Below are 27,512 nucleotides of genomic sequence, written 5' to 3'. Positions count from 1 at the left end.
CGAATACATTAAAAAAAACACATGTATAAATAATAATAATAAATTAGTTACGATTACAATTAGTTAGGATTAGGATGTTGCAAAACTTCGACACCGTGATTCAGAATACATATAGCGCCATCTGTTGACGGATTTTGAAAAAAATAAATGTATATCCTTACTAGTCCTTACTAATATTATAAATCCGAAAGTAACTCTGTCTGTCTGTCTGTCTGGTTGTCTCTTCTTCACGCCTAAACCACTGAACCGATTTTAATGAAATTTTGTACAAAGATAGTCTGAGACCCGAGAAAGGATATAGGATAGTTTTTATCCCGGAAATCTCACGGGAGCTAGGGATGCCGATCTAAGAACTATTAATCGGAGAATCTATTTTTTTTACCCAAAACATCGATTTTATTTTAAACGCGGGCGAAGCCGCGGGCAAAAACTATTAATATAATAAAATCACGAAATGTTCACCATTTCAGCGGACCTGAACGAGAACACGTTGGTGCCGACAGACGGCGGTCGTTACGACGTGAACGTCGTGGCGCGACAACGTATCGCTGTGTACTGGCCGGATAAACCCACTAATGTTAGACGGTGAGTAACATTACAGTGAAGCTTCCTAGCAAAAAGTGCTACAAATCGAAAAGGACACTAAATTTTAGGAGGAACATTTGCAACTTTGTACGACCCGCGTGGAGGGCCGTAGTCATTCCCCATCTTTCCGCTGAAACGCAAGAACTCTTTGGCGGAGGGAGATCTCCCGGTTTAATAATCCCAGTGATCATGTCCGGATAGCGGCCGTGCTCCGACAGTCTCAGTTCCCAGAGCGTATATATGCAACATGTTGACAAAACTTCGATAGCGTGATTCAGAGACGTGTAGCGCCATCTCTTGATGAATTGCGGAAATACACCACAGTAGGCTATATCAATCAAAACATAAGCACCTTAGAAACAACGACTCATTTAGAAAACATCGATAGCGTGATTCAGAAGCATGTGGCGCCATCTATTGACAAGTGCGGCAATTCACCACAAGTATTTTATTACATATCGTCGTACATTATGTATTACAGGTGCAGCTGGTTCTACAAAGGCACCACTGACGCTAGATATGTACCTTACACGGAGCAAGTCGCTGAAAAATTGGAGGTACGACTTCCTTTTACCACGCTTTTATTAGCTTGACCTGTATTTATTTATGTATGTATGTAACGGAATCTTTAAACTCGATGTTTACCCACTTTGAACGATCCGATTAATTTAAAATTTTGTACAATTATCAATAACCGATGACAATACACGATTTTAATAATTTTGTCCCGTTCTCCTCATCAGGATCGTCAGGAATCAGGATTAACGATTTTCCTTGTGCGATTTTAGCGTGGTTTTTAGTTTGTAAACTATAATTATTCATTTGCCACGTAGTAATGTAAAAAAGTGAATTATGTAGTTTTAATTAATTAAATATTTTGTTTTTAATTTAAACCTATTGTTATCTATTTTTCACAGTAAAGAAGATTTGCTTTATTTATATTTAAAAAAAAACGTATTTTTTTATTAATAATAATAACAATAAAACACTGAAATGCTTCATATGTGTAAATTATAAACTAAAAAAAAACAAACTTAAGTAGTTACAAAAATATTCTGCACTTTTTAGAAAAATACAATGTACTGGTTATTATAAAAAAAAAATTGCTGGAAGAGATTTCATTTTGAAATAAGCAGGCCTTTGTACTGTATATCTATAATGTTTTTTTTTTGATAATTTTTCCGTGTATAAAAACTTATTAATAAATAATTAATAAAAAGAATATTTCCCCAGGAGGAGTATCGCCACGGGGTGACGACGGGCGAGTGGCACCGGCGTCTCTCGCTACCCAACAACGAGATGGTGGTGATGCACGGGCCCGCGGTCATGGTGCACTTCCTGCAGACCAACAACGAGGCGTTCAACTCGTCGCCGGTGAGTATCGGTGCGGGGTGACACGTGTTGTGGGATGACGAGTGCTGTGGGGTGACGATGACTGAAAATTATCATGGGGTGATGACGGGTGACGGATGTTATGGGGTGAGGACGGGTAACAGGTGTTACAAGGTGATTATGGGTGGTAGGGGTGACGACGGGAGACGTATGTGTTATTGGGGTGATGATGGGTGACGAGTGTTATGGGGTGACGATGGGTGACGAGAGTTACGGGGTGACGACGGGTGAATGGCACCGGCGACTCTCGCTACCGAACAGGTGTATTGGCAAAGGGTGACGATGGGTGACGGATATTTGCGGGGTATGATGGGTGACAAATGTTATCGGATGACAACGGAATGAGTGTTACACTATAACATGACGAGTCAAGGTGACGACAGGTGACGAGAATTATGGGGGGATGACGAATGACGAGTGTTTTGGGGAGAGAATCAATGACGTAATGTGACGGGAGACTGGTATTACGGGATGATGACGGGTGATCGGTGTTATGAGGGGGGTTACGACGAGTGACGTGTTTTATTTCCCACAACTGAGAAATGATATGTATTAAAAAATGTTCTGTGGGATTGAGAAAAATATCTGATTGGTCCTATTTTTTAATCAATTCCTTCCCTAATTCTTACCAAATTTTACCATACCTTACTTTACCATTCCACTCCCAGATGTTCTCATTCGGCAAGAGGGTGTACCGTAACCCTCCAAAGATTAGAGTGTCGGAGGACCAGAGGGGGAGGATAGATCACCTGGTGTTTTTGGTACACGGCGCTGGAGAGTTCAGGCATCAGAGGGAGAAAGTTGTTAGTTACCCTAACTTACCCTTTGGTTTACGAACGTGTCGCTAGTTATGTAGAAATTGTGGTAAAGTGGTTAAAATTATGTGTTGATTGGTATTTTTAGGTAATTTTAGGTAATTTATTGTCTTAAGAGAAATACCTAGTGGTATTATGTTACCCATAGTTAAGTCTTTATATTTCCCATTGACGTTGATATCTAAATAGTTTTTATTACGTTAATGGTACATTGTAGTAATAATTAGTAATTTGCTAGGTAATGTGCCTTCTTACCCATAATTCCCTTAAATAAACAGTAATAAACGCTTTCTACACTCACAGCCCCACGCCATTACCTATAGATTTTTTTATATATTACTAGCTGACCCGGAAAACGTTGTGTTGCCATATAAATAAAAAAAATATTAAGGGTGAACAACCCTTAACACTTACGGGTTTGAAAAATAGATAGAATATTTGAAACTGCGATGGTAGCGAAGTCTGTCGAATCCAATGTGAAACATTCCAAAATCAACAACTACTTACGAATTACAAATTAATTAAAAAAACCTTTTCCCACTGACTAAATTGTGAATCTAAAGCATTCTCAAGTCCCCTTGAACACACACAACAGATTTCATCAAAATCAGTCCAGTCGTTTAGGAGAAGTTCAGTGACATACACACGCACATAAGAAATATATATATAAAGAATTACCTCTTCTTAAGAGGTATAGTTAGTGGTGCTATCTTACCCATTGCAAATTCTTTATATTTCCCATTGATGTTGACATCTAAAGATTTTTATAACGTTATTGGTAAATTGTAGTAATAATTCGGAATTTGCTAGGTAATGTGCCTTCTTACCCATAATTCCCCTAAATGACCTATAGAGATTTTTGTTTACCTATCTAGGCATCTAATACAAGTTTATTTATTAATTTCTGGAAAACAAGTAATTTTATTTTACATACACGAAATGACACCAAATCAAAAGACTTCAATTTAATACGCATAGATTAAATTTTAGTATGTCATTCGTATGTTGGGGTATTATAATGTAATTTTACGCTATATTTTGTAAAGGAAAGTTGCTAGTTATCATATTTTACCCATTAGAAATCTTGTAGTTTACCCAATATTTTTTCTGAATATAATATTAAAAAAATAATCTGGGTAATATTATTCGATTTGCACATAAATGTTATTTAAAATGTAATTCCTTTTTCTATATTAGCTTGCTTGGGACGCAAACAATGTAAGTATTTTCACAGAAATATATTAGGCTTTATAGCGTATGACAGCCACATAGATTAGTAAAGATACTTCGCCGCCTTGAAATTGAATGAAGCCGCAAATGGCTTATTATAGTAAGTTCTTTTTTTGAATTCTTGACAAATAAAAACATTTTTAGAGAAAATTTACGAATAAATCACCAATACTGCGTAATTTACATGATAATTAAATAATTTATAATAATAATTTCAAATATTTTAGGGACATTTTAGCACGGAGACGTGGCGAAACTTTTTTACGCAACTAGGTATTTCAATTCTCAAAACTGGGTACATTTTCTTGTTAGGAGCGAGTAATCTTTACTAATCTATGGACAGCCATAGATAAAGTAGATGGCATGGTACATAGCCTTCACACTTTAGTGAAGAAAATGTAATGAAAATTCTACGTAATTTTTCACTAGATTTAAGGCTCATTATTAATATTTATTAAATCTAAATGATCTAAATGATAAATTATTTAATTTATCATTTAGAAATTGGTCATTTTTTGTTGGCAAATGGCATTGTCCTAACGAAGATCGAAATTTGACTTCTTGTTAGCAGAAAATGTCAAATGTCAATCTTTTGCAAACATTGGATAGATTGAATATTAATAATGGATCGTAGTGTGTGGGTTGTTAAAACTCTGACGACGTGATTCAGAATATATATAGCGAAATCTTAAATATAGGAGTCGATTTATATCACTTTTATCATTTTTAAGTAGAATAAGCTTTTAAAACCGTAGGGAACAGGTTTTAAAAATGTAAATACTCTGGAGGTTTTATGGGTTTTAATTTAAATGCACGGGTTCCTATTTTATTCTTTAAAGTAGCCTATGTTACTCCTTACAACAAACTATCTGTAGTGAAAATTGCCTCAAAATTGGTCCAACCGTTTCGGAGATTAGTCTAAACAAACAGACAGGCAGAAAGACAAATAGCTTAATAATTATTGTTTTTGCGTTATGACTACCGTATATATTTTCACGAGCTTTTGCCCGCGGCTTCGCTCGCGTTACGAAGTAATATTATTAACTAAGAAGATTTATACAAACTTTCATCCCCTGTTTTATTTATCCCCTTGGGGGTAGAATTGATCAAAATCCTTGCTTAGCGGATGCCTACGTCATAACATCTACCTGCATGCCAAATTTCAGCCCGATCCGTCCAGTGGTTTGGCTGTGCGTTGATAGATCACTATGTCAGTCAGTCACCTTTGAGTTATGATATATATATATATATATATGGTATATTTAGATATGAAATTACTTATTTTGATATTGCAATGGAGTAATTTATCTTAAAGTTTATATTAAAAACCTTTCAGTTTCTTTTTACTTTAAAAAAAAAACGATTTTGCAATTCTGCAATCGTAATTATTTTCCCAAAAAAATTTTGGCCAGAAATCGATTAATCGTCCGTCCGTTAATTTTAAATTCATTTTCATTTTCATTAAAACCGTTTATTTATTGTTCGATTTTTAAATTCTATCATCATTATGCCCACAAAATATTATTTTGTTTTTTTTTCGACCAAATAATTGATGATGCGCCCATTATTATATATTCCATTTTTTTTCTTTAATTTTTTTTATTCCGCGATTTCTTTTTTCTATCATCATGCTTGATATAAAAAATATATAAATTATTAATATTAATATTGTTTTGTTGTTTTTTTCGGCAAGCAATCGATGATACGACCATTAATTTTAAATTCCATATTTTTTTCTTCAAAAAAATTTTTTTTTATTCATCGATTTTTTAATTCTGCCATCATATCTATTATTCCCAAAAAAATTTTTTTTGTTGTTTTTTCTCCAGCAATCGATGATGCGCCCCCGCGTGGTGCGGCGCGGCTGCGCGGAGTCCGAGATCGAGGACAGCGAGCCCTCCGGCATCGACCACCTGCTGTTCCTGTGCCACGGGGTGGGCTCCGCGTGCGATATGCGCTTCAGGCCCGTCGAGGAAGTCGGTCAGTGGCCACCCTCACACACACACACACACACACACACACACACACACACACACATATATGTATATAAAGTTAGATTTAGATATAATAAGATTTATGCAACCTACCTTGGCCAAGCGTAAATTGGTAGACTTCACACACCCTTAACAACTTCATTTTTTTTGTTCTAAGGAAATATATTTTTTTTTTATTTTAATGTGTAAACTGTAACATGATATTATGTTTAAAGAATATATTCTCGAAAAAAATATTAATGCATGATGTGATTACCCATAATTGTAAGAACAGTTAAAATGTACCTATTTAGCTTATTTTTTTGATGTGAAACATCTATAGCCGCACGTAAAACCGATTTCTGGCTATACGATGGTATATATATACAGTCTATATGCAGTAGTGTGTACGGTGCGGCGACGCGTCGCCATGCGCAAAAATCGTAATATTTTATTTTATCATTATGACATATTTAGTTCCTATCACAATATGTTCTTTTCTGCATATTACTTTTACAAAATAATGTCGATGTTTCACATCTGCCAGGCGTCCCGTGACGGCTCACATTGTTTTTTTGTTGTACACACTGCCTCTTATGTCAGTAGTCCAGTAAATAAATAAATTAATTAATTGAAGAAAAAAACTGGTATGCATAATTCCTCACGATGTTTTCCTAAGCCAGCGATCATTAATTTCTAATTACTAATACTAATCTAATTACTTTAAAAATAAGAGCCTCCCTGGGATTCGAACCTCGGATTTCTCGATTGTTACCTTTCTAACCATTAGACTATCACTGCTTGCAACTTCAATATTAAAATAGTAAAATAATTATTTAAGCGCCTGATGAAAAGTATTAGTAATTTTCCTATCATATTGTGTTGCTAATATTTTTAACCAGTAATATTCCTGTCTCACAGTTAACTTCTAGAATTTACACATAAAAACACAAAAAAAAAAATGTTTACTACCTTCTTTTTTTGTTTGTCAACCTCACAAACACTTCTTTTTTTTTGGAGTTTTTGTGTTATCTCAAACAAAATATATAAACTCGAAAAGTTATGCTTCATGGTGGTCAAATATTGATTAATGGACGAATCTTACCAAATATTAAAAAGAATCAAGTGTCTGTCTATTACGGTTCAGGAGATAGAGTCCTGTGACCGACGGATAGACAGCGGAGGCTTAGTGATAGGGTACCGTTTTTACCCTTTAAGTACGGAACGCTAAAAATGGTCCTTCACGCCACGGTCAAAAATACTATATTTTACAAAAATTTTAATGGTTTTTCTCAAATTTCTGCTTTCAGTGGATGACTTCAGAGCTACAAGCCTGCAGCTGTTGCAGTCGCACTACAGGAATTCTTACGACAACGGACTGGTCGGTAGAGTTGAGGTATGTATAAAAAATACTTGTCAATTTTAAACTATAGTCTGATTCATAATTAGGTGTCCAAAATGTAAACAAAGGTGTTGACCTATCAAGAAAATATGTGTCAAATGGCAGTTTCTTATTTTTGACAATATTAAATTAATATATAGAATAAAATAATAATCTAAATTAATTAAAATCAATTCACATTTTCCAATATTTATATTAACTCAATTTAATTTCATACAGTAATAATAATAAAAACGAGATTTATGAGAGAAAATTAAATTGTAATAATGGTCACACAATCGGCATCCAAAACATTTTTTGTGCCGCCATTTTTAAGTTTCGTAGTTGATATTATTCATTTTCGTGATCGTGATCGAACTCGATTTTTTTGTAGTTTTCTTAGCGCATCTTTTTTAATTGTGTGCAGTTATTAAGTTTTTGTTTTCTGTTGAATTTTGTGAAATTTTTCGTTTCTTGTTAATTTGTTAAGGTTTGCAATACCTGTAATCGAATTTTGACAATGACATTTCTTTGTTTACATTTTGGACACCTAATTATGAATCAGACTATATAGTCGTCACAATTTAATAGGCCCATTTTGACACGTGCCATCGCTACGACACTAAGCACGTGCCACACAAATCGATAACCAAGGAAACCGATTTTTACTACAAATCGATTACAACTCCATATCGTACTGTATAGATTACTTAATATTTTGTAAACAGACAATATGTTTTAGTATTTTTCTAAATCGTCTTAAGATTTAATAAAAAAAGAGAAAAGAAAATAAATTATTTCGTAATTTAAAAACATCAGAAGATTAAATAAAGCCTGTCCGTGCTATCGGAACCTGTATGTATTTTTTTAATTTTAACATTCACTAAGGAATAGCACGGACAGGCTTTCTTTGTTGGAGATTTCTTATAAAAAGTGATGTGATGTCACGATATAAAAAACGGGTTTTTTTTTACAATTTTTTTTTCAGAAATTTTGTATAAATTCATTTAAATTTTAGTTGAAAATATGAAATAAAACATTAATTTATGTATTTAATTATAATATAATCAAAATAATAAAGTAATTTTTATTTTTTTAAAAAATAACGATTATAAGTTGAAATAATGTACATTATAGAAAGATGTTTTAGCAATCTAAATAATATATAAAAAAAAATCAACTAATAATAATTTTTAAATAATATGACTAGAAAATATTTTTGGGAATATTTTTTTGGAAAAAAAAAACGGGAATAGTCGACCCTGCCAGGATTCGAACCTGGAATCTTCTGATCCGTAGTCAGACGCGTTATCCATTGCGCCACAGGGCCACTTGTTGTTGCGTACGAAATAGTCTATAACTATGATATTTCATGAATTTACTATAATAATAAATTTTTAATAGTGTATTATTTATAATTTAATTTTTAGTTTATTATTAATTTTATTTATAAAAAATTGTGTCTGATATAAAAACGTAAATATTTAATACATCGGGTGTGAATTATTTTTAACTTTTTAGTTCTTTTTTTAGGAGCAATGAATAAAAGATTGTTTATTAACAGACTTCAAAAAACGGAGGTTTCTCAATTCGACCGAATATATGTTTTTTATGTTTGTTCGGAGATAACTTCGTCCTTTATGAACCGATTTTGATGATTTTTTATTGATGATTTTTTTGTTGAAAAAAAGATATTTTCAAGGTCCCATTATAATATAATGAAATCAGTGAAATGGTGGTAGACTTGAGAAGTCGAGGGGACCTTTGAAATATTGTAGGGGCGACTAGTGCGTTTGTAAGTTTTGTCAATAAGTATTTTTATTTATTGTATACTAGTGGTGCCCGCGGCTTCGCCTGCATTTTAAAGAAATAATATGGGATACATAAAACGGAAAATGTGTACCTGCCTTGGAATGACAGTGGTGCCATCTGTCGAAAATTGGTCTTACCAACTCCCAAACCCTCGTGGGCTCTTGGACAACAACTTTGCTAAAGATCGTCACTTGATCAAATGCATAGTTTCCGATTTTATTTACGGTTTATAGTTTCCGAGTTTACTTACGAATTAAAGATTAATTAAAAAAACCTTTTCCCACGGACTAAATTGTGAATTTAAACCATTCTCAAGTCCCCTTGAACACACGCAACAGATTTCATCAAAATCAGTCCAGTCGTTTAGGAGGAGTTCAGTGACATACACACGCACATAAGAAATATATATATAAAGATTATATTAATACTAACTGACCCGGCAAACGTCGTGTTGCCATATAAATAAAAAATGTTAAGTGTGAACAACCCTTATCACTTAGGGGTATGAAAAATATATAGTAGCCGATTCTCACACCCACTGAATATGCATATAAAATTTGGCGAAAATCGGTCAAGCCGTTTCGAAGGAGTACGGTAACTAACATTGTGACACGAGAATTTTATATATAAGATTATATTAATATAAAAGTTAGTATGTCATCACTAAAAAGGGTATAAACATTGTAACAAAAAATACAACCGACTTCTATGTCACTACAAAGTAAAAAATAATTGAAATAAATGTTGGTTTAGTACGTATTTCTGTATTCGGCATTCAATATATTTCGTTGGATAACGGCGTAGACAGCGTGTTAAATATGATCTATATATAATAAATATATTTTCAATAGTTTATACTTTAATTTATTTTAGTTTAATTAATAATGTTTTATTTTTACATAATATATTGTTTATAATAATAAATTTTAGTATTTAGAGTAAAACACCTTTATGAAATTATCTAATGAAAAATACACTCATATAGACATATAATACATCGGTGCTTTAGAATAATCGCATAAAAAAAGAAGTATTTTTATAGGGGAAACCGTTTAAATTAAATATATATATATATTTCGAGATTTTTTTAATAAATGAAGTTAAAATAATAAAAAATACATTTGTATGTTGTATACAGGGTGAATTTTTCAAACGGGCCTTCAGGGCCAAATCCGAAACAATAAGGTGTAGTGAAAAATGCTGAAAGGACTTACGAGGCCGATTTTGATAAAAACTAAAATTGCATCATTACTTTTTTTAAATATCTTTTTCCCTAGCCGGGAATCGAACTAGTTCATTTTGAAAAAAAAATACACCCTCTATATTATTCCACTATCCGATAGTGTTGCTGATAAGGATCAAATTCTGGGAAGTAATGATAAATGGCAAACTAAAGGAAAAGCCTCGATTTTAAGAAAATACATGTTTTTCCATATTAATTTGGCAGTTAAGTTCCCGCCATGCATTAATTTATACATTTCGCGTATCAACAAATTTTTGTGGTCTAATTTTCAAATCATTCGAAAGCGAAAGTTTAGTTCTTGAAGAATTTATATTTTTATGTTCAACTTAGCTAAAGTTATTTTTACGACCATTAGATAGATAGATTTTCAACTTGCTATGCGCGGAACTTCGTTTGGTACAGATGTAAAGTTGACAATTTGCGAGAAGGACTTTTTCGAGTCAAAACCGAGTGATTACTAAATAAAGAGTTATAGAAAATCATATTTAACATTAAAACGAAGATGTAAACAACAAACAATAAGTATTTACTAATTAATCAGTTACCTGTTTTTATTAAAAAATAAATCCTAAAAACGGCGGGAACTTAGTTGCCAACCTATTACATTCTCGTACTAAGCCGTATGCCATGGTCTTAACATCGAAGAATAAGTTGATTAACCAACAAATTCTTCGATGTTATGACTTACGTATAGTTCTTAAGGATTGAACAAAAGTCATATGTTATGTATGGCTAAGTATGCCAATGTATGAAAAAATATGTTTTTCTTTAAAAAAATCAGTTTCCGATGATTTATCACATAATATTACTTTCCAGAATTTGATCCTTATAAGCGACACTATCAGATAGTGAAATAATATAGAGGGTGTATATTTTTTCAAAATGAACTCGTTCGATTCCCGGCTAGCGAAAAAGATATTTAAAAAAACGAATGATGCCGTTTTAGTTTTTATCAAAATCGGCCTCGTAACTCCTTTCAGCATTTTTTGCTAATCCTCATCATAGTTTGGGATTTGGCCCTGAAGGCCCGTTTGAAAAATTCACCCTGTATATTTAATATAGTAATAGTTAAATCTACCCGCGAGTTCGCTCGTAGTCAGGTGTATTTATATATGCCTTGAGAACGGTACTTTTTACCACGCCTTTATTAGCTTGACCTGTATGTATGTATGTATGTATGTAACGGAATCTTTGAACTCGATTTTTACCCACTTTGAACGGTCCGATTGATTTAAAATGTTGAACAATTATCAAGAATCTACGACAATACACGATTTTGATAATTGTATCCCATTCTCCTCATCAGGATCGTCAGGAATCAGGATTAATTATTCTCCTTGTGCGATTGTAGCGTGGTTGTTAGTTTTTGAACTATAATTATTTTTGGTATAAAAGGTTCTCTATCTCCCGTTCTGAACCCCTGACAACGTGTGTACATAATTTCATGACACTCGGTTAGGGAACTTACCCATACTACGTGACCCCTCCCCCCCTCCCGTGACCACCCGTAGTATATGCTAAGACCCCCCCCCTCCCTCCTCAACTACGTAGTACTACGTAGAGATGGGTTGTACTAGGTAAATTTGGGATTAGGTATGCCTTAAACGTGTCATGAAATGGCGCGACGAGCAAAAAAAAACGGGAACTGTGCAACTGTGCACGCGACGTACAAAAGTAGCCGATCGTACAACGACGTTATTGTATACGCCTGTAGCACGGATTCTCGTCGACTTGCTTGCTTGCGAGATTTCTCTCGATGAATTGTACTACGTGACAAAAATCTAAGCCCCCCCCCCCCGCTCCTGTGACTTAGCGTGACATTTTAAAGACCTCCCCCACCCCCTAAATGGGGCACGTAGTATGGGTACGTTCCCTTATGTACTTAGGGCGTGAAAATGTAGCAATATATTTATAGCTATACATATTACATTATGTACATATTGTTACGAATCGCCACTGATAATATTAAAAATCGTTCTATTTATTGACAAATTTAGTAAATTCTAGTTTTAAAAATCTTAATTTTAAAGTAAAAACATTTTTTTTAAGTGCTAAATTTGATAAATATGTTATATTTAATCCCCCAGGTGCTTCCAATATCCTGGCACGCGAGCCTCCATTCCCGGGAGACTGGTGTGGATCGACGGTTAGCCGCAGTGACCCTGGAATCGATCCCGAGACTCCGAGGCTTCACCAACGACACGATACTCGATGCGCTTTTCTACACTAGTCCTGTTTACAGTCAGGTAAAAAACCACCCATTTCCACCCATCCTGTATCTTAGTGATATAGCCCTAGAACAGATCTGTTTTCAGCCAGGTAACAAAACCACCCATTTCTACTCATCCTGTATCTTAGTAATACAGCCCTAGAACAGATCTGTTTACAGCCAGGTAATAAAACCACCCATTTCCACACACCCTGTGTTTTAATAATAAAACCACCCATTTTCACCCACTCAGTGTCTTAGTAGTAAAGCCCTAGACAAGATTTTTTTACAGCCAGGTGACTAAACCACTCATTTCTACCCATTGTTTTTTTTAGAGATGTCGTTTGGTATTCGGTATTCGGCGTATTCGGCATCATTTTTGCTATTTGTATTCGGCCGAATTATTCGGTTTTGATGCCGATATTCGGTTCGAGTATTTCTATTTTCTTTTGTACAAGACATGGTACAGGACTAAAACACAAGACTTCGTATGTAAGATTTATGTTATGTTATATGACAAACCCAAATCCTATTAATAATGTGTTGAATAAAGCTAATAAAATAAAGCAATTAAACTTCAAGCATTTATTTTGAAACCTCAAGTCAACACATTTATTACTTAATCTATAGATAGTGTAGTCAACATTTATTTTACAAACCAGTATTTATTTTTAAATCTCAAATGACCATTTCAAAGTGTTAATCAACACACATAACTGGCAAATAGACATTAAGAAATGGAAAACCGAATAATTCGGCCGAATATTCGGTTCGGTAAAGGTTAAACCGAATATTATTCGGTATTCGGTTATTCGGTGAAACCACTATTGGGCGCATCTCTAGTTTTTTTTTATAATATAGTAGTAGGTAGCAGACGAGCATGCAGTCCACTCGATGGTAAGTTATTGCCATATGGACATCTGTAATCAACCCCAGATAGGATTAGATATTTCTACCTGAGGTCGGCCACAGAGGTACCGTTGCCCCTGAGGACTAAGGAAGCCTGAGCCCCTGGAACACCTCGGATAAATCCTTACCACACCCTTCAAACCAGAACACAGCAGCGCTTAACACTGCTGTTATAACAGAAATAGGTGTGGGGGTGGTGCCGCCGGAGTCGAACCACAGAGAGTTCTACCACTTTCAAGGTGCTGTGAAAACTTCTATAGATTAAATCAGAAACGTGTAGCACTATATCTTGACAAGTTTCGAAAAGTTATCACATTATTATTAATGAAAGTATTTTTTCATAAATTGTATAATAGATTATTGTTTTAAAGTAATTTAATAAGGTTTTTTTTTCACAGTACATAATAGACACTGTGTGCCGCGAGCTGAACCGCATATACAGCCTGTTCAAGCGACGCAACCCCGAGTTCAAGGGCGGCGTGTCGCTCGGTGGCCACTCACTGGGCAGTGTGATACTGTACGACCTGCTGTGCCATCAGGCGCCTGCGGTGAGTGTATAGTAGTGCTAGACACACACACGTAAATACGCTCAAACACACATAGACACACTCGCAGGCAGACACAGAGACACGCACAAAAACACACACAGGTTCACGTACGCACACGAATGTACGCATATACACAAACCGACACACACAGGCACAAACACGCGCAAGCGCCCATATACACACTCGTACGCGCGCACACATAGAAACACACACATACGTACGCACGCATGCTCATACACACACAGTCACTCACACGCACGTGCACGTACACACGCACACTCGGTAACACACACACACACACAACACAGAGAGAGAGACATACGCACACTCGAACTTAAACACAAAAACACGCATACGAACACACGAACTTACGTACTAACACCAAACGTACACACATTCAAATTCACACACCGAAAAGCACACTTATATTTTCTACTAATAAACGAACGTACGTCTATCTCTGTCCTTCATGCTTTCGACCTACAAATAAAAATGCGTACGTATCCTGGAAAACATTAAGGAAAGTTGCAAACCTTATTTTATTAAAAATCGAATACTCACACTGACAGCAGTATACATTATGGAAGTATGCAAATTTGTAAAGCAGTACCCGCAGTTTTTTCAAAAACGAGAGGAGTGCCTCCAACGATATCAGAGTCGACAGAAAAATAAATTATTATTACCAACTGCCAAACTTAAAATTTATAGCACTGGGCCTAATTTCATGTGCGTAAAAATTTATGATAAATTGCCAGAAAATATAAGATCAACCAAAAACGACAAGGAGTTCTACGCCAACCTAAAGGAATTCTTAATAAAAAATGCATATTACAAATTAAGCGAATATTTAGAAAACTAAAATACGAAACAAATAACATTATTATTATTATTAACAAAGAAATAAATACTAATTAAATTAAATAATGTTGTAAATCTGATATCAATATTTAATTGTAAATATAAATCGGCCGCTCTCATATTCATTGCTACACCCATTGTGGGTTCATGTGTTTCTACAATTGTAAATGATTTTTATAGAACAACTAGTGGTGCCCGCGGTTTCGCCCGCATTTTAAAGAAATAATATGATATATATGAATCTAAAACATTCTCAAGTCCCCTTGAACACACATAACAAATTTCATCAAAATTCAGTCCAGTCGTTTAGGAGGAGTTCAATGACATACACACGCACATAAGAAATATATATATATAAAGATTGTAAAACCAATCATTCTAGTAACAATAACCTATGTATGTGTTTCTCTTCTAGAAAGGGACTCCGCCCCCGGGCTCCGCTCGCAAGCAGTACGTGGAGAGTTCAGCGGGCATCGGCCAGCCGCTGGTCAAGTACCCTAGTCTGGACTTTGTTCCCGATGCCCTGTACGCCCTGGGGAGCCCTATTGGTGAGTATTATACTAAGCAATATTAACTTTAGCATAAACTTCATAAGAAATAATCATTTAATTAAAAAAAAACAATGTGAGCCGTCACGGGACGCCTGGCAGATGTAAAACATCGACATTATTTTGTAAAAGTAATATGCAGAGAAGAACATATTGTGATAGGAACTAAATATGTCATAATGATAAAATATTTTTGCGCATGGCGACGCGTCGCCACACCGTACACACTACTGCATATAGACTGTATATATATACCACCGTCGCCACGGCATGCGTCGCCACGCCAGAAATCGGTTTTACGTGCGGCTATAGATGTTTCACATAAAATACCTTTAAAAATATATAGCCATAAGTAGTTAAATTTCATTTTTGTATTTTTTTTTGTGGAATTCTCAATTCTGTCCTATACGCATGGCGAAACGGTGACCATACTGGTGTGACGCGCAAAGGGTGCGGGATTCGATTCCCGGCTAGGCAAATATGTAAATGATGAATTTCTATGTTTATTTTTGGTCCATGGTACTCACGACACAGGGAATTCTAGTCCTGTGAGCGTAGAAACCTTTTTTTTAGTTTTTATGCTACACTTAAATCTAAATATATATAACTCAAAGGTGACTGCCTGACGTAGTGATCTATCAACGCACAGCCAAACCACTGGACGGATCGGGCTGAAACTTGGCATGCAGGTAGATGTTATGACGTAGGCATCCGCTAAGAAAGGATTTTGATCAATTCTACCCCCAAGGGAATAAAATAGGGGATGAAAATATTACTTCGTAACGCCAGCGAAGCCGCGGGCAAAACCTCGTGAGAAATGTAACGTTTAAGCTTCAATAAAAAAAAACTCAATTATTTATTTTTGTTTTCAGCTATTTTCGAATGCATACGAGGTGTGGAAACATTAGGACAGAACTTCTGTCTGCCCACTTGCAAGAATTTCTTCAATATCTTCCATCCGTATGACCCCATTGCTTACAGGTAAGAAATAAATACTTTAACTTTATTATTATATATATTTATTATTATGAGGCTGTTATAACCAGAGTAGTCTAACTACAAAACATATGATTTACAATATCGATACCTTAATTCGCAAATCAGCCAACTCCACTTTTTGTTAAAATGTTTTTTTTTTTTATTATTATAAATGGCGTTGAACGAAATCAAAATTAATAAAAAAAAATTTTGACAAAAAGTTGAGTTGGCTGATTTGCGAATTAAGGTATAGATATGGAGGAAAGTAAAAGTGTGCAATATGTTTTAATTATGAAAATTCAGATAGGTCAAGTCATTAAAATGCAGTTAGGCCACTCTGGTTCTAGCAGCCTCAATATATACGTTTTCTATAAAATTACAAATTACACATTTTTTTATAACATAGGAGTAGCAGACGAGCATGCAGTCCATTTGATAGTACTGCCTATGGACATCAATGTTCAACCCCAGATAGGATAAGTTTTCGGCCACAGATGTGCCGATATCCTAGGGAACTAAACTGGAACGTTTTTATATAATATAGAAGTAGCAGACGAGCATGCAGTCCACCTGATGGTAAACTACTGTTGTATGGATATCTGTTAAACCCCAGATAAGATCAGATTCCTAACTACGGTCGTCCACAGATGCGTTACCCCTGAGGACTAAGTTGGAACGCCTCGGATAAGTATGTCTCTTACCACACTTCAAACCAGAACACAGCAGCGCTTAACACTGCTGTTATAACAGAAATAGGTGTGACAATAGTGCCTTTGGACGAAAAGTGGAACCTTTAAGAATATTGTGATAATAAAAAATGTTATTTTATTTTCACAGAATCGAACCCATGATCAATCCGGATTTGAGAGATATCAAACCACATCTCATACCGCACCACAAGGGCAGAAAGAGAATGCATTTAGGTAAAAAAAAAAACATAAAATTATTCGTTTTTTTGTAAAATATATTTAAGATTTTTTATTTTTTTAATTATACTTTTTTGTGGAAAAAATTGTATGTGAAAAGTCGACATCATAAAGTTGGCTCCTAAATATTAAAAAATAAATTCTAAATATTAAAAAGGGAATCGAATCCGGAACCCAATGCGCCTCTGACGGGTATCGTGGGTCACGGGTCAGGTGGGTTTTATAAAATAAATAGTTGTTTTCTCGGTTATTCTGATGTGAAATAATATTACTCGCGGGTTGACATACAATACATAATATTATTCTGATGTGAAATAATATTACTTGCGGGTTAACATACAATAAATAATATTATTCTGATGTGAAATAATATTACTTGCGGGTTAACATACAATAAATAATATTATTCTGATGTGAAATAATATTACTTGCGGGTTAACATACAATAAATAATATTATTCTGATGTGAAATAATATTACTTGCGGGTTAACATACAATAAATAATATTATTCTGATGTCAAATAATATTACTCGCGGGTTGACATACAATAAATAATATTATTCTGATGTGAAATAATATTATTTCCAGAACTGAAAGACACGATGGCCCGAGTGGGCGCGGACATCAAGCAGAAGATCATCGAGTCCATCCGCAGCACCTGGTCCAGCATGTGGAAGACGCAGCCTCCGCCCGACCAGCACCTCGAGAAGGTAGGGGGGGGGGGGGATTGCGGGAGCATTGGGGGATAGTGGGAGAAATGGGGGAATATGGGTTTTGAGGGTAACAAAGCACAGCCGCTGTCTGGCTGGAAAAATAGGGGAGCATAATGAGACTGAGTTGAGAAGGGGGTGGGGAGTTGAGAAGTTAAGGAAGATGGGGGATGCGGGGGTGTTTTGGGAAATTGGGGTTTTGGGGAATTGATTGATGAATTTGAGGAAATAAGAGGCTTTTGGGTTATGGGGGAATAAGGTTATTTTGATTCATAGATAATTTGTGACTAAAATAGTTTTTTCATAAAATTGCATTGAGGTAAATAATAATAATGTAGCAAAAACCAATATCCGTATATATTTAATTTTCTACTTTTTTATTAAAAAGTGCAAAATATTCAACCACAATATATAAATGTGAATAAGTATGATGTAAAATATTATTTAATTTCAGGTTGTTGAAGAAGAAATGGAGAAGGAAGAGTCTGATGAAGAGAGGAAGGAAGAAATGAATGAAGCTGCTCTGGTGAGAATATATTGAATACAACTTTGTAAAGAAATAATTAAATTAGTGAAATTTAACGCGTATTTAACTAAATGTGGTTTCACTTGACTAAAATTCAACTATATAAAATGTATATTATATATACATATAAATTAAAGTTTTATTTAGTTAAATGTTTTGATGTTTTTAACTGTATGTTGATGTTTGACCGTTAAGACCCAATTTTGTTCCGAACTAACTAAATAAGTTTATAGTTAATAAGTAACTAAATAAGTTAATTTTAGTTAGAACCTAATGAATCTTAGTTATCTAAAACTATTTCTAGTTTTAACGTTAAGTTTAGTTTTTCGAAACTAAGCTAAGTTCGAACTTACTAACCTTAGTCAATTTAACTAACATTAGTTTCACACCAACTTAACTTAGTTTCAACCCAACTTAACTTAGTTCCACCATAACTAACTTTAGTCAATATAACTAACTTTAGTTTTACGCGAACTAAACTTAGTTAAAACTCAACTAAGCTAAATTCGTAAGAAACTAACTTTAGTCACGCATAACTAAGTTTAGTCTCCCCACGCAGGCCACACCGGACATGCTGGGCAAGCTGAACGCCGGCCGACGTATCGACTATGTGCTACAGGAGGCTCCGTTCGAAATGATCAATGAATATTTATTCGCCATGAGGAGTCATGTTTGTTATTGGTAAGTATTGGCTTGGTGTGGTTTTGGGTTCGATGCCCGGTTGGAGTTTGAGGCATTTTTTATAAAAATAGTGGTTAGCCTAACCACCTCCCACAGCACCACTGCAACACCTATGTGCATTATAACAGCAGTGTTAAGCTGCTGTGTTCTGGTTTGAAGTGTGGTAAGAGACATACTTATCTGAGGCGTTCCAGCTTAGTCATCAGTGTTAGCGGCGCATCTGTGGCCGAACTCAGGCAGGAAACTAATCCTATCTGAGATTGATTACAGATGTCCATGGGCGGCAGCACTTACCATTAGATGGACTGTATGCTCGTCTGCTACTCCTATATTAAAAAAAAGAACATTATTTCATTTTCCATGTATACAATGAAGATTCCTCATTCCCTCTGTTATATTACAGGGAGTCGGAGGACACGATGCTGTTGATCCTCCGAGAGATATACGACTCTATTGGTGTGAGGCCCGACTGCAGTGTGCCACAACAGTCGCTGTCTGTGGAGAGGACCAGGACTGTTGAGGAGGTGAGTGGCAGAGAGAGGGAGAGGGAGGTAGAGAGAGAATGAGAGAGAGAGACTTGTACACGAAAGGTGAAGTGCTGGTGCAGGGTAAAGGACTATTGAGGAAAATAATGGCTGAGTGGGAACAAGAGAGTTAGACAGAAAGGGAGGAAGATAGACTTGTACGCGAATGAAGAGCACGTACTGGTGTAAGGTACAGGACTGTTGAGGAGAGTGGGAGAGAGAGAGGGAGAGAGAATAGTGCACGCATAGAGATATTCATGCACAGTCACGTATTGGTGTGGAGTACAGCACTTTGAGAAGAATGAAGATTGGAGAAGAATGGCGAAGAGGGGAGGGAGACAGATACACACAAAGACACATAGAAAGAGAAAGATTCGCACATACATATCTAGAGACAAAGCTATACGTACACACGCATACTCAGAGAGAGACACACATACACCACGCGTACACATAGAGAAAAATACACACACATTCATAAATAGAGAGAGAGAGAGAGGGAGTGATATTCACGCAGTCACGTAGGAGATATACATATGTAGAGAGAGACGAATACATATAAAGCGAGTCATACGCACACAGGCAAAGAGATAGATAGCGATGTATTCAGAGAGAGAATGAGACAACAAACAATAGAGAGAGAAAGACATACATTCACAACTTACCTACACTTTTTATTTCAAATTGTTTTATTCTTTATATATATATTTCTTATGTGCATGTGTATGTCACTGAACTCCTCCTAAACGACTGGACTGATTTTGATGAAATTTGTTGTGTGTGTTCAAGGGGACTTGAGAATGGTTTAGATTCATAATTTAGTCCGTGGGAAAAGGTTTTTGTGCATGAGTCCACGAAGGTTTCTGAGTTGGTACAACTAATTTTCGACAGTGGCGCAAATTTTCAGTTATACGTATGTCATGTTACGTTTATTAAAACGCGGGCGAAGCCGCGGGCACTACTAGTCTTTTATATTATTTTTCTTATTTTCAGGACGACACCTTCCTAGCTGCAGCAGGCAAGTCTTAAAATAAAATATTTAGTTGATTTAATTTTGAATTCATACGTTTAAGAACTTTTTGAAAAATCTCAGGTAAGCAGGCTTCCTCACGATGTTTTCCTTCACCGTTTAAGCAAGTGATAATTAATTTCTAATATACTCATTACTTAGAAAATTCAGAAGTGCATAAAACTATTAATTCTAATAATTATATTATTATTACAATCATTTATTTAATTTTCTTCGTTAGTTGTTATATTAAACCCTGTGTTGTATGAGACTTTTTTTTTATCTGTAATCAACCCCAGATAGGATTACATATTACTACTTGAGGTCGGCCACAGATTCATCGTTACCCCTGAGGACTAAGCTGGAAGGAACGTAGCTAGGAATATCTAATCCTATCTGGAGTTGATTACAGATGTCCATGGGCGGCAGTAGCCACTTACCATCAGGTGGACTGCATGCTCGTCTGCTACTCCTATATTATAAAAAAATATTTTCCACAGTCGATTAAAAATTCAATAACATTTATATAAATTTATTTATATATTTTTTCAGAAAGTCCATCCACCAGCAGAGGCAGCTCATGACATAATAAATATATAACTCGATATATATAAACACGAAGACAGACATACACACGAACACATTTCATACGTTTGTGTGAAACAACATACATAAATTATGCTTTTAACACTCATAGCTTCATAATTGGATTTTTGTGACAAGGGTGCCATGGACACACAGACATACAGAAACACCTACATACAGAAAATATATCTAAATTTAAAAGTAGATGCTTGTTTGGCCGGGAATCGAACTCGTAACCCATGTATTCTCAAACCGACATTGTAACGTTTGTACCACCCGATTGTTATACAATCAAACCTAATATTGATTTCCATTATTGATAATCAATCTATCTAATGTTTTGCTTACCAAAGACTAAAAATGGAAAATTTCTGCGTAGGCAGAAATTATACAACTTTAGTTATCCCTTTAGTTACTTATTGAAAATCAAGCTATCCAAGTTTTGTCTACGAAAGATCGAAATCGTTATCGTTAGTAAGCAAAACATTGGATAGATTGATTATTAAAGAAACTTCGTGCACATATTTTAAACGTAGACATGCAATGAATTAAATAGGTATAGCATTTTTTCTTTATTTACGGATGTATATAGTATGTATTTATATTGTATATATTTTATATTATATTATTTTCTTTATGCCGCCATCTCACTACCCGAAGGTGGACTGGCAGAGAATGCTTTGTAGCATTAAGTCCGCCTTTGTGCCTTTACATTTTTGTAAGGTTCATAAAGAATAAATAAATAAATAAATTATTAATAATAAATATACACCTACCAGATTAGTTGATCTTTAGTAGACAAAATGGGTATAAAGTAATATAGATTTCTGTGGGTGTTTGTGTTGTCTATGTGTGTGTTTATAGCACCCATGATCCTAAGGTCCTATTGTGGGTAGCAATCGTTCAAGTATTACGTAAACACCAAAGGGGGTTTGGGGGTCTTCACTTTGTTTTTGTTAATTTGGGGGTCAGGGGGTCCGGATAATTACGTCAGCAATATTTAATTCCCAAGGTGATAGAACCCTCTGTGGTTCGTCCGGTGGCACCACCGTCACACCGATTTCCGTTATAACAGCAGTGTTAAGCTGCTGTGTTCTGGTTTGAAGTGTGGTAAGGGAGACATATTTATCCGATGCGTTCCAACTTTTAAATGCAATATTTCGTAGATTCTACTAATGTTTAGGTAAATTTGAGGTAGTCAAGAATTTTGCTTAGTTTCGCTGATAAGAGGGGGAATTTTCGTTCATTTTCGATGACAAAGGAGGGGGGTAGGGGGGGCTTAAAATGACTAAAGTTTTCGTAACTTTTATCTTACTTGATACTTGAATGAATATCTATGAGTGTAAAGAGTTAGTTTTACATACTAAAAAGTGGTTAAATACACACTAAAGATTGACTAAATTTAGTTGAAGTTGGTCATATATCAAAAAATACGATGTTAATACTTACTAACAGCAGTTGTTGATACTCAATCTTTACAATTTACCTATTGAAGATCGAAATTTGACTAATTCTAGTATTTTAAGATATGATCAAGCATTGATCTTTGGTAGACAATGGATAGATTGATTATAAATAACGGGATTAAATCGACTAAACTTGCTAAAAAGGCGGTTCTATCGATCATAATATGTCAGAACACATATTCATATTGACTAAAATTGTATAATATAATTGGTATACTTATAACAGTTATAATCAATGATTGTCTATTTATACTTAGAAATTGACATTCGGGAATTGTATATGTATAATATATACATTTTTTAGACAGTAACATCGGTCATATGTCAAAAAATACATTTTACACATTAACTAAAATGGTATAATATGATTCTTATACGTATAACAATTATAATCAATGATTGTCTATTTATACTTAGAATTCGACGGTTCGGGAATTGTATATGTATAATATATACATTTTTTAGACAGTAACATCGGTCATATGTCAAAAAATAGATTTTACACATTAACTAAAATTGTATAATATGATTCTTATACGTATACTTCGAGAATCATATATGTGTAATATATACATGTTTAGGTAGTAAAAAGTATTTTTGACATATGACTGTGTGTCAAAAATACATTTTACATATTAACTAAAATTGTAAAAGATGGTCTTTATCGATCATTCACTACTTATACTTAGAAACTACAGACATTTGAGATTTGTATATGTATAAATATACATTTCACATGGAATTATACAAAATGTACTTTAAAATAATTTATTATTTAAGAAATTTACATTTTTTTTCATTTTCATACAATATTATTGAAATAAATATTTAAAAAAGCTTCGTTTTAAACGTATTTTAATTATATATGAATTATGTTGCAAAAAAGAGCAATTTATTAACATTTGAAATTATAAATGATTTTCTTTTCGATTTAGTTTCAAACTAATTTTGTATAATTTCATGTAAAACTTTGTCATTGTATAATTCTATATATAATTTGTTTCACTAAAAATGTAATTTACGCTACCTTTTGTGTGTGTCTCTCGTTCTTACCCGTAAATAACGAACGAGAGGGAAATATAATGTACGTTTATGACAATTTTTATTGAAACAATTTACATAATATTTTATTAACCATTACATAGATATCGTATAACATTTGAGAATTACAATTATAACTGTTTAGATGTAAATGTACGAAAAACGCACCATTTTTTTTTTTGGGAAATTAAAAAATAAAAAAATATTTGTAACGTTGTTGTAGTATTGATAACTTTTTATAAATTAAAAAAAAACTAAAATTGTATATTATCGGTATATATTATATATTACGAAATTGACAATTGTTAAAAATGTAATGTAAAATTTTGGAATTTTATTCCAAAAATTTTGAAAATTTTTATTTTGAATGGAAGGAATCCAATTTTTTTAAGATTATTTGGCAAGTAAATCTGTATAAACTTAAAAGTATGTCTAAATTATAATACTGTGGCTTAAATGGCCAATTTATTTTGATTTCTTTTTATTGAAAATGGCGATTTTCAAAAATCACCATTTTTTAAATATCTAACTAAAATACATCAAATACACTTACAATTAAACATAATGAAATATAAAAGGCATTCCAATTAAGGAAGGATACACATGAGCGACATTTGATTGGCATACTGTACTCGGTTATCAGTCTCAGACCATCGTAGACTTGAACTGTCGCTAGTATGTTAACACCCTTATTTCTCAGTAGCGATTGCGACAATCGGCGATATTAATTGTCACTAGTGTTTAAACACCCTTATTTCACAGATAGCGACTGCGACAATCGTCGACATGAACTGTCGCTAGTGTGTTAACACCCTTATTTCGCAAATAATAACGCGTATGTATTTGATGGGATATAAATGTAAATGTCTATTTGGCGGCAGTAACCATATAACAGCAAACGGAATGTATATTCTACTTAAAAATATAATATTGATTTTTCAGACCCAAAAAAGTACAGATAACCTCTAAAACAGAATATTGAAGCGTACCAAACAATGTCGATTTGCATCAACAGGCAATGGGCGTGTCAGGCAAGGACCGTAACAGACAATATGATATTTTTTCTATACAATTTTGAGTAAGACAGCCGGTGTCTGCGCGACTGTTACGGTAGATAAAAGTACTACTTTGTCTGATACGATACGTGCCTGACACGCTGTGTGTCTGTAATACAAAAGCAAGAGCTTCAATACAATGTTACACAAGGATTTATCTATCTTTTTTCTTTTATCTTTATGTATAAAAGAAAAAGATTGGTCCGTGCTTATAGCGTGACTGGCGGACTTATCTTTTTTGAAAAATATTTATTGGAGGTCAAATTTTAGTTTCTAGTTTGGTACAATTATTATAATCCACTTGTATCACTAAGAACGTCGGTATAGTCCGCGTAAAACTGCTAGTCCGCTCTGAATATAGAAATGAGTCGCGTCGCCATAGCAAATTGTTTGACTACACCTGCTCGCAACAACTTCAGAGCGGACTAGCAGTTTGGCGCTGACTATACCATTATTATAACGTATTTGGTAAAACCTTGTCAAAAGTATCATTTATATGTTGTCATATTTACAAAAAAAAAAAATAGAAAATTAATAAATCTTCCAATTAGGATGTGAGAACTGACATTTTAAATTATATTTTCTTTAATTAAAATAAAATAAAAGATATATTTTTTTTATTTCAATTCAATAGTCTTTCCTTATTATTATTTAAAAGAAATATTCCTTTTTTTATAAAATTAATTTTAATTTCAATTTACAAAATATTTCTTTTGTAAATATGACACGGGCTAAAATTGGAAAATTCGTTTGAGGTCCATGGAATTTCCAAAAAAAACTTTTTCTTTCTTTGTTAATATTTTGATTTATGCGAAGATTATTTATTTATTTTCTGTTTTTCGATAATAACTTTCTAATAGCAACTCGTTGTTGCAAATTTTCGATATTAATAGTTGTAATGACATATTTAACTGAAAATAAAAAAATAGTGATATGTACGCATTCCTGAAACGTGTGTGGGTTGTACGATTTTTTGGATTTTTTTCAGATTTTTTTTGGTTTGTAAATGTCTATAATGTAATTAGGTTTTGTTAAAAAGAAAATGTTGGTTATACTAAAGTATAGTCCAATTTTCTGTGCATCAGGGACGCTAATGGCCATCATAAAATATTATCAATAGATAGGAAATCGAAATTACCGATAAATGGGAAATTTTAACGACTATATTTAACATACTGACTGGCAGAGAATGCTATATAGCATTAAGTCCGCCTTTGTGCCTTTACATTTCTGTAAGGTTCACAAAGAATGAATAAATAAATAAATATTATGACGAGTCTCTAATAATAATTTAAATTTTTAATTTTATTGACATATAACATAAATTCTAATTTTTATAGGTCGTTATACTAACGTTGAAGCAGTCGTAAAAATGCTAAGAAATATGGAAATTATTTTGTTTTTTTAGCTTTAACATTTAACATTTTTATATTGTTTAACTTAACGATAAAGCAGACGTGCTACCTGGTGGAAAGCAGTCATCGCCTATGGACATTTGCAACACCAGAGGAGTCGCCAATGCATCGCCGGCTTTGTATGAGAGCTCTTTTTGCACCTTTTTTGAAGAGCCCCATGTCATAGCGCTCCGGGAATACCTAAAGAGGAAGTTCATTCCACATCTTGCACTTTTCTTTATTAAATAAACTTTTGGTTACTTATTAATAAATACGCCATTTTGTAATATCAAAATTGTGTAACCGTATACCTATTTTTGGCGCCAAAATATCGTACAACTTGTACATGTTTTACTAAAATTAAAAAATAGGTTGTATTCACATTATTTTTTATTATTATTCGATCACTAATTAATTAGTTGAAATTGTATTTTCGTATAGTATTAGTTTCTTTCGTATTTATTTATTTCTTTTTAATTAGACATCAGATTTTTATATACAAAACTTGAAGGGTTTTTTATTGAAAAATATTTTTTCTTTTCGTTCTACAAAATATGACTAAATGTTTACGTTTTTTCAGAAATACTTTTCTGTTCATGACTCAATATATCTTCTTCTATACTAATTTTTGTATTAATTAATTTTATTTTTTGTTTCAGACAAATGAAAGAAACAATAAAATTATTTATTTTTTGTATGAAATAATTTTATTGTTTCTTTCTTTCTTTTATGTAAAATTTTGTATATTTACCTATACTTTAATTTGCAACATTTTAACTTATAATAATCTGATGTCTAAGTAACCACTTTGTGGAAAAAATTAGATTGATTTCATTTTACCAAATTAAAAAATGACATTTGAGAATTCATAACTTTTTGTTGATTCAACAATTTACTTATAAAAATATTATTTCAGTCTAATTTTTTTCTTATTTTGAAAAGTGCTATTTTTTCTAAAGTAAAACATATAGAAAACTTATATTATTTGTTGATTTTGTTGATTGAAATTAATTATTCTGATTAGTGTTGGCAAACTCATTGTATTTTTGGTTTGTAGTAAAATAAAATTTATATTTTACTAAGTTGTGTTTTATTTTCTCAACACTATTATG

The 27,512-nt window shown here is 33.7% G+C and overlaps 1 protein-coding gene and 1 non-coding gene across 3 annotated transcripts in view; one reads left to right on the top strand and one right to left on the bottom strand.

The window, feature by feature from the left end:
• PAPLA1 (Phosphatidic Acid Phospholipase A1) overlaps positions 1-24,128 on the top strand; it is a 162,668-nt gene extending 138,540 nt beyond the window's left edge. The window contains exons 5-20 of one of the 2 annotated variants that reach the window (XM_073090745.1): positions 471-585; positions 1,067-1,142; positions 1,819-1,959; positions 5,852-6,002; positions 7,306-7,391; positions 12,519-12,677; positions 13,948-14,097; positions 15,371-15,503; positions 16,376-16,484; positions 17,319-17,404; positions 17,998-18,119; positions 18,574-18,645; positions 19,205-19,326; positions 19,730-19,850; positions 20,844-20,868; positions 21,412-24,128. In XM_073090745.1, the coding sequence (XP_072946846.1) occupies positions 471-585; positions 1,067-1,142; positions 1,819-1,959; positions 5,852-6,002; positions 7,306-7,391; positions 12,519-12,677; positions 13,948-14,097; positions 15,371-15,503; positions 16,376-16,484; positions 17,319-17,404; positions 17,998-18,119; positions 18,574-18,645; positions 19,205-19,326; positions 19,730-19,850; positions 20,844-20,868; positions 21,412-21,443 (1,700 nt within the window). In that variant the 3' untranslated portion in view covers positions 21,444-24,128. Of the gene's footprint in view, positions 1-470; positions 586-1,066; positions 1,143-1,818; positions 1,960-2,645; positions 2,781-5,851; positions 6,003-7,305; positions 7,527-12,518; positions 12,678-13,947; positions 14,098-15,370; positions 15,504-16,375; positions 16,485-17,318; positions 17,405-17,997; positions 18,120-18,573; positions 18,646-19,204; positions 19,327-19,729; positions 19,851-20,843; positions 20,869-21,411 lie in introns of those variants that run through there. The other variant, XM_073090744.1, reaches the window with a different exon arrangement.
• TRNAR-ACG (transfer RNA arginine (anticodon ACG)) lies at positions 8,634-8,706 on the bottom strand. Its single transcript has one exon. It is a non-coding gene; the product is annotated as a tRNA-Arg (tRNA).
• Positions 24,129-27,512: the final 3,384 nt, after the last annotated feature.

The sequence above is a fragment of the Epargyreus clarus genome, unplaced genomic scaffold, assembly GCF_041222505.1.
Source record: "Epargyreus clarus isolate Ecla_fem2 unplaced genomic scaffold, WU_Ecla_fem_2.2 ptg000033l, whole genome shotgun sequence".
NCBI lineage: Eukaryota > Metazoa > Arthropoda > Insecta > Lepidoptera > Hesperiidae > Epargyreus > Epargyreus clarus.
This window is presented reverse-complemented; position numbering and strand designations above follow the sequence as displayed.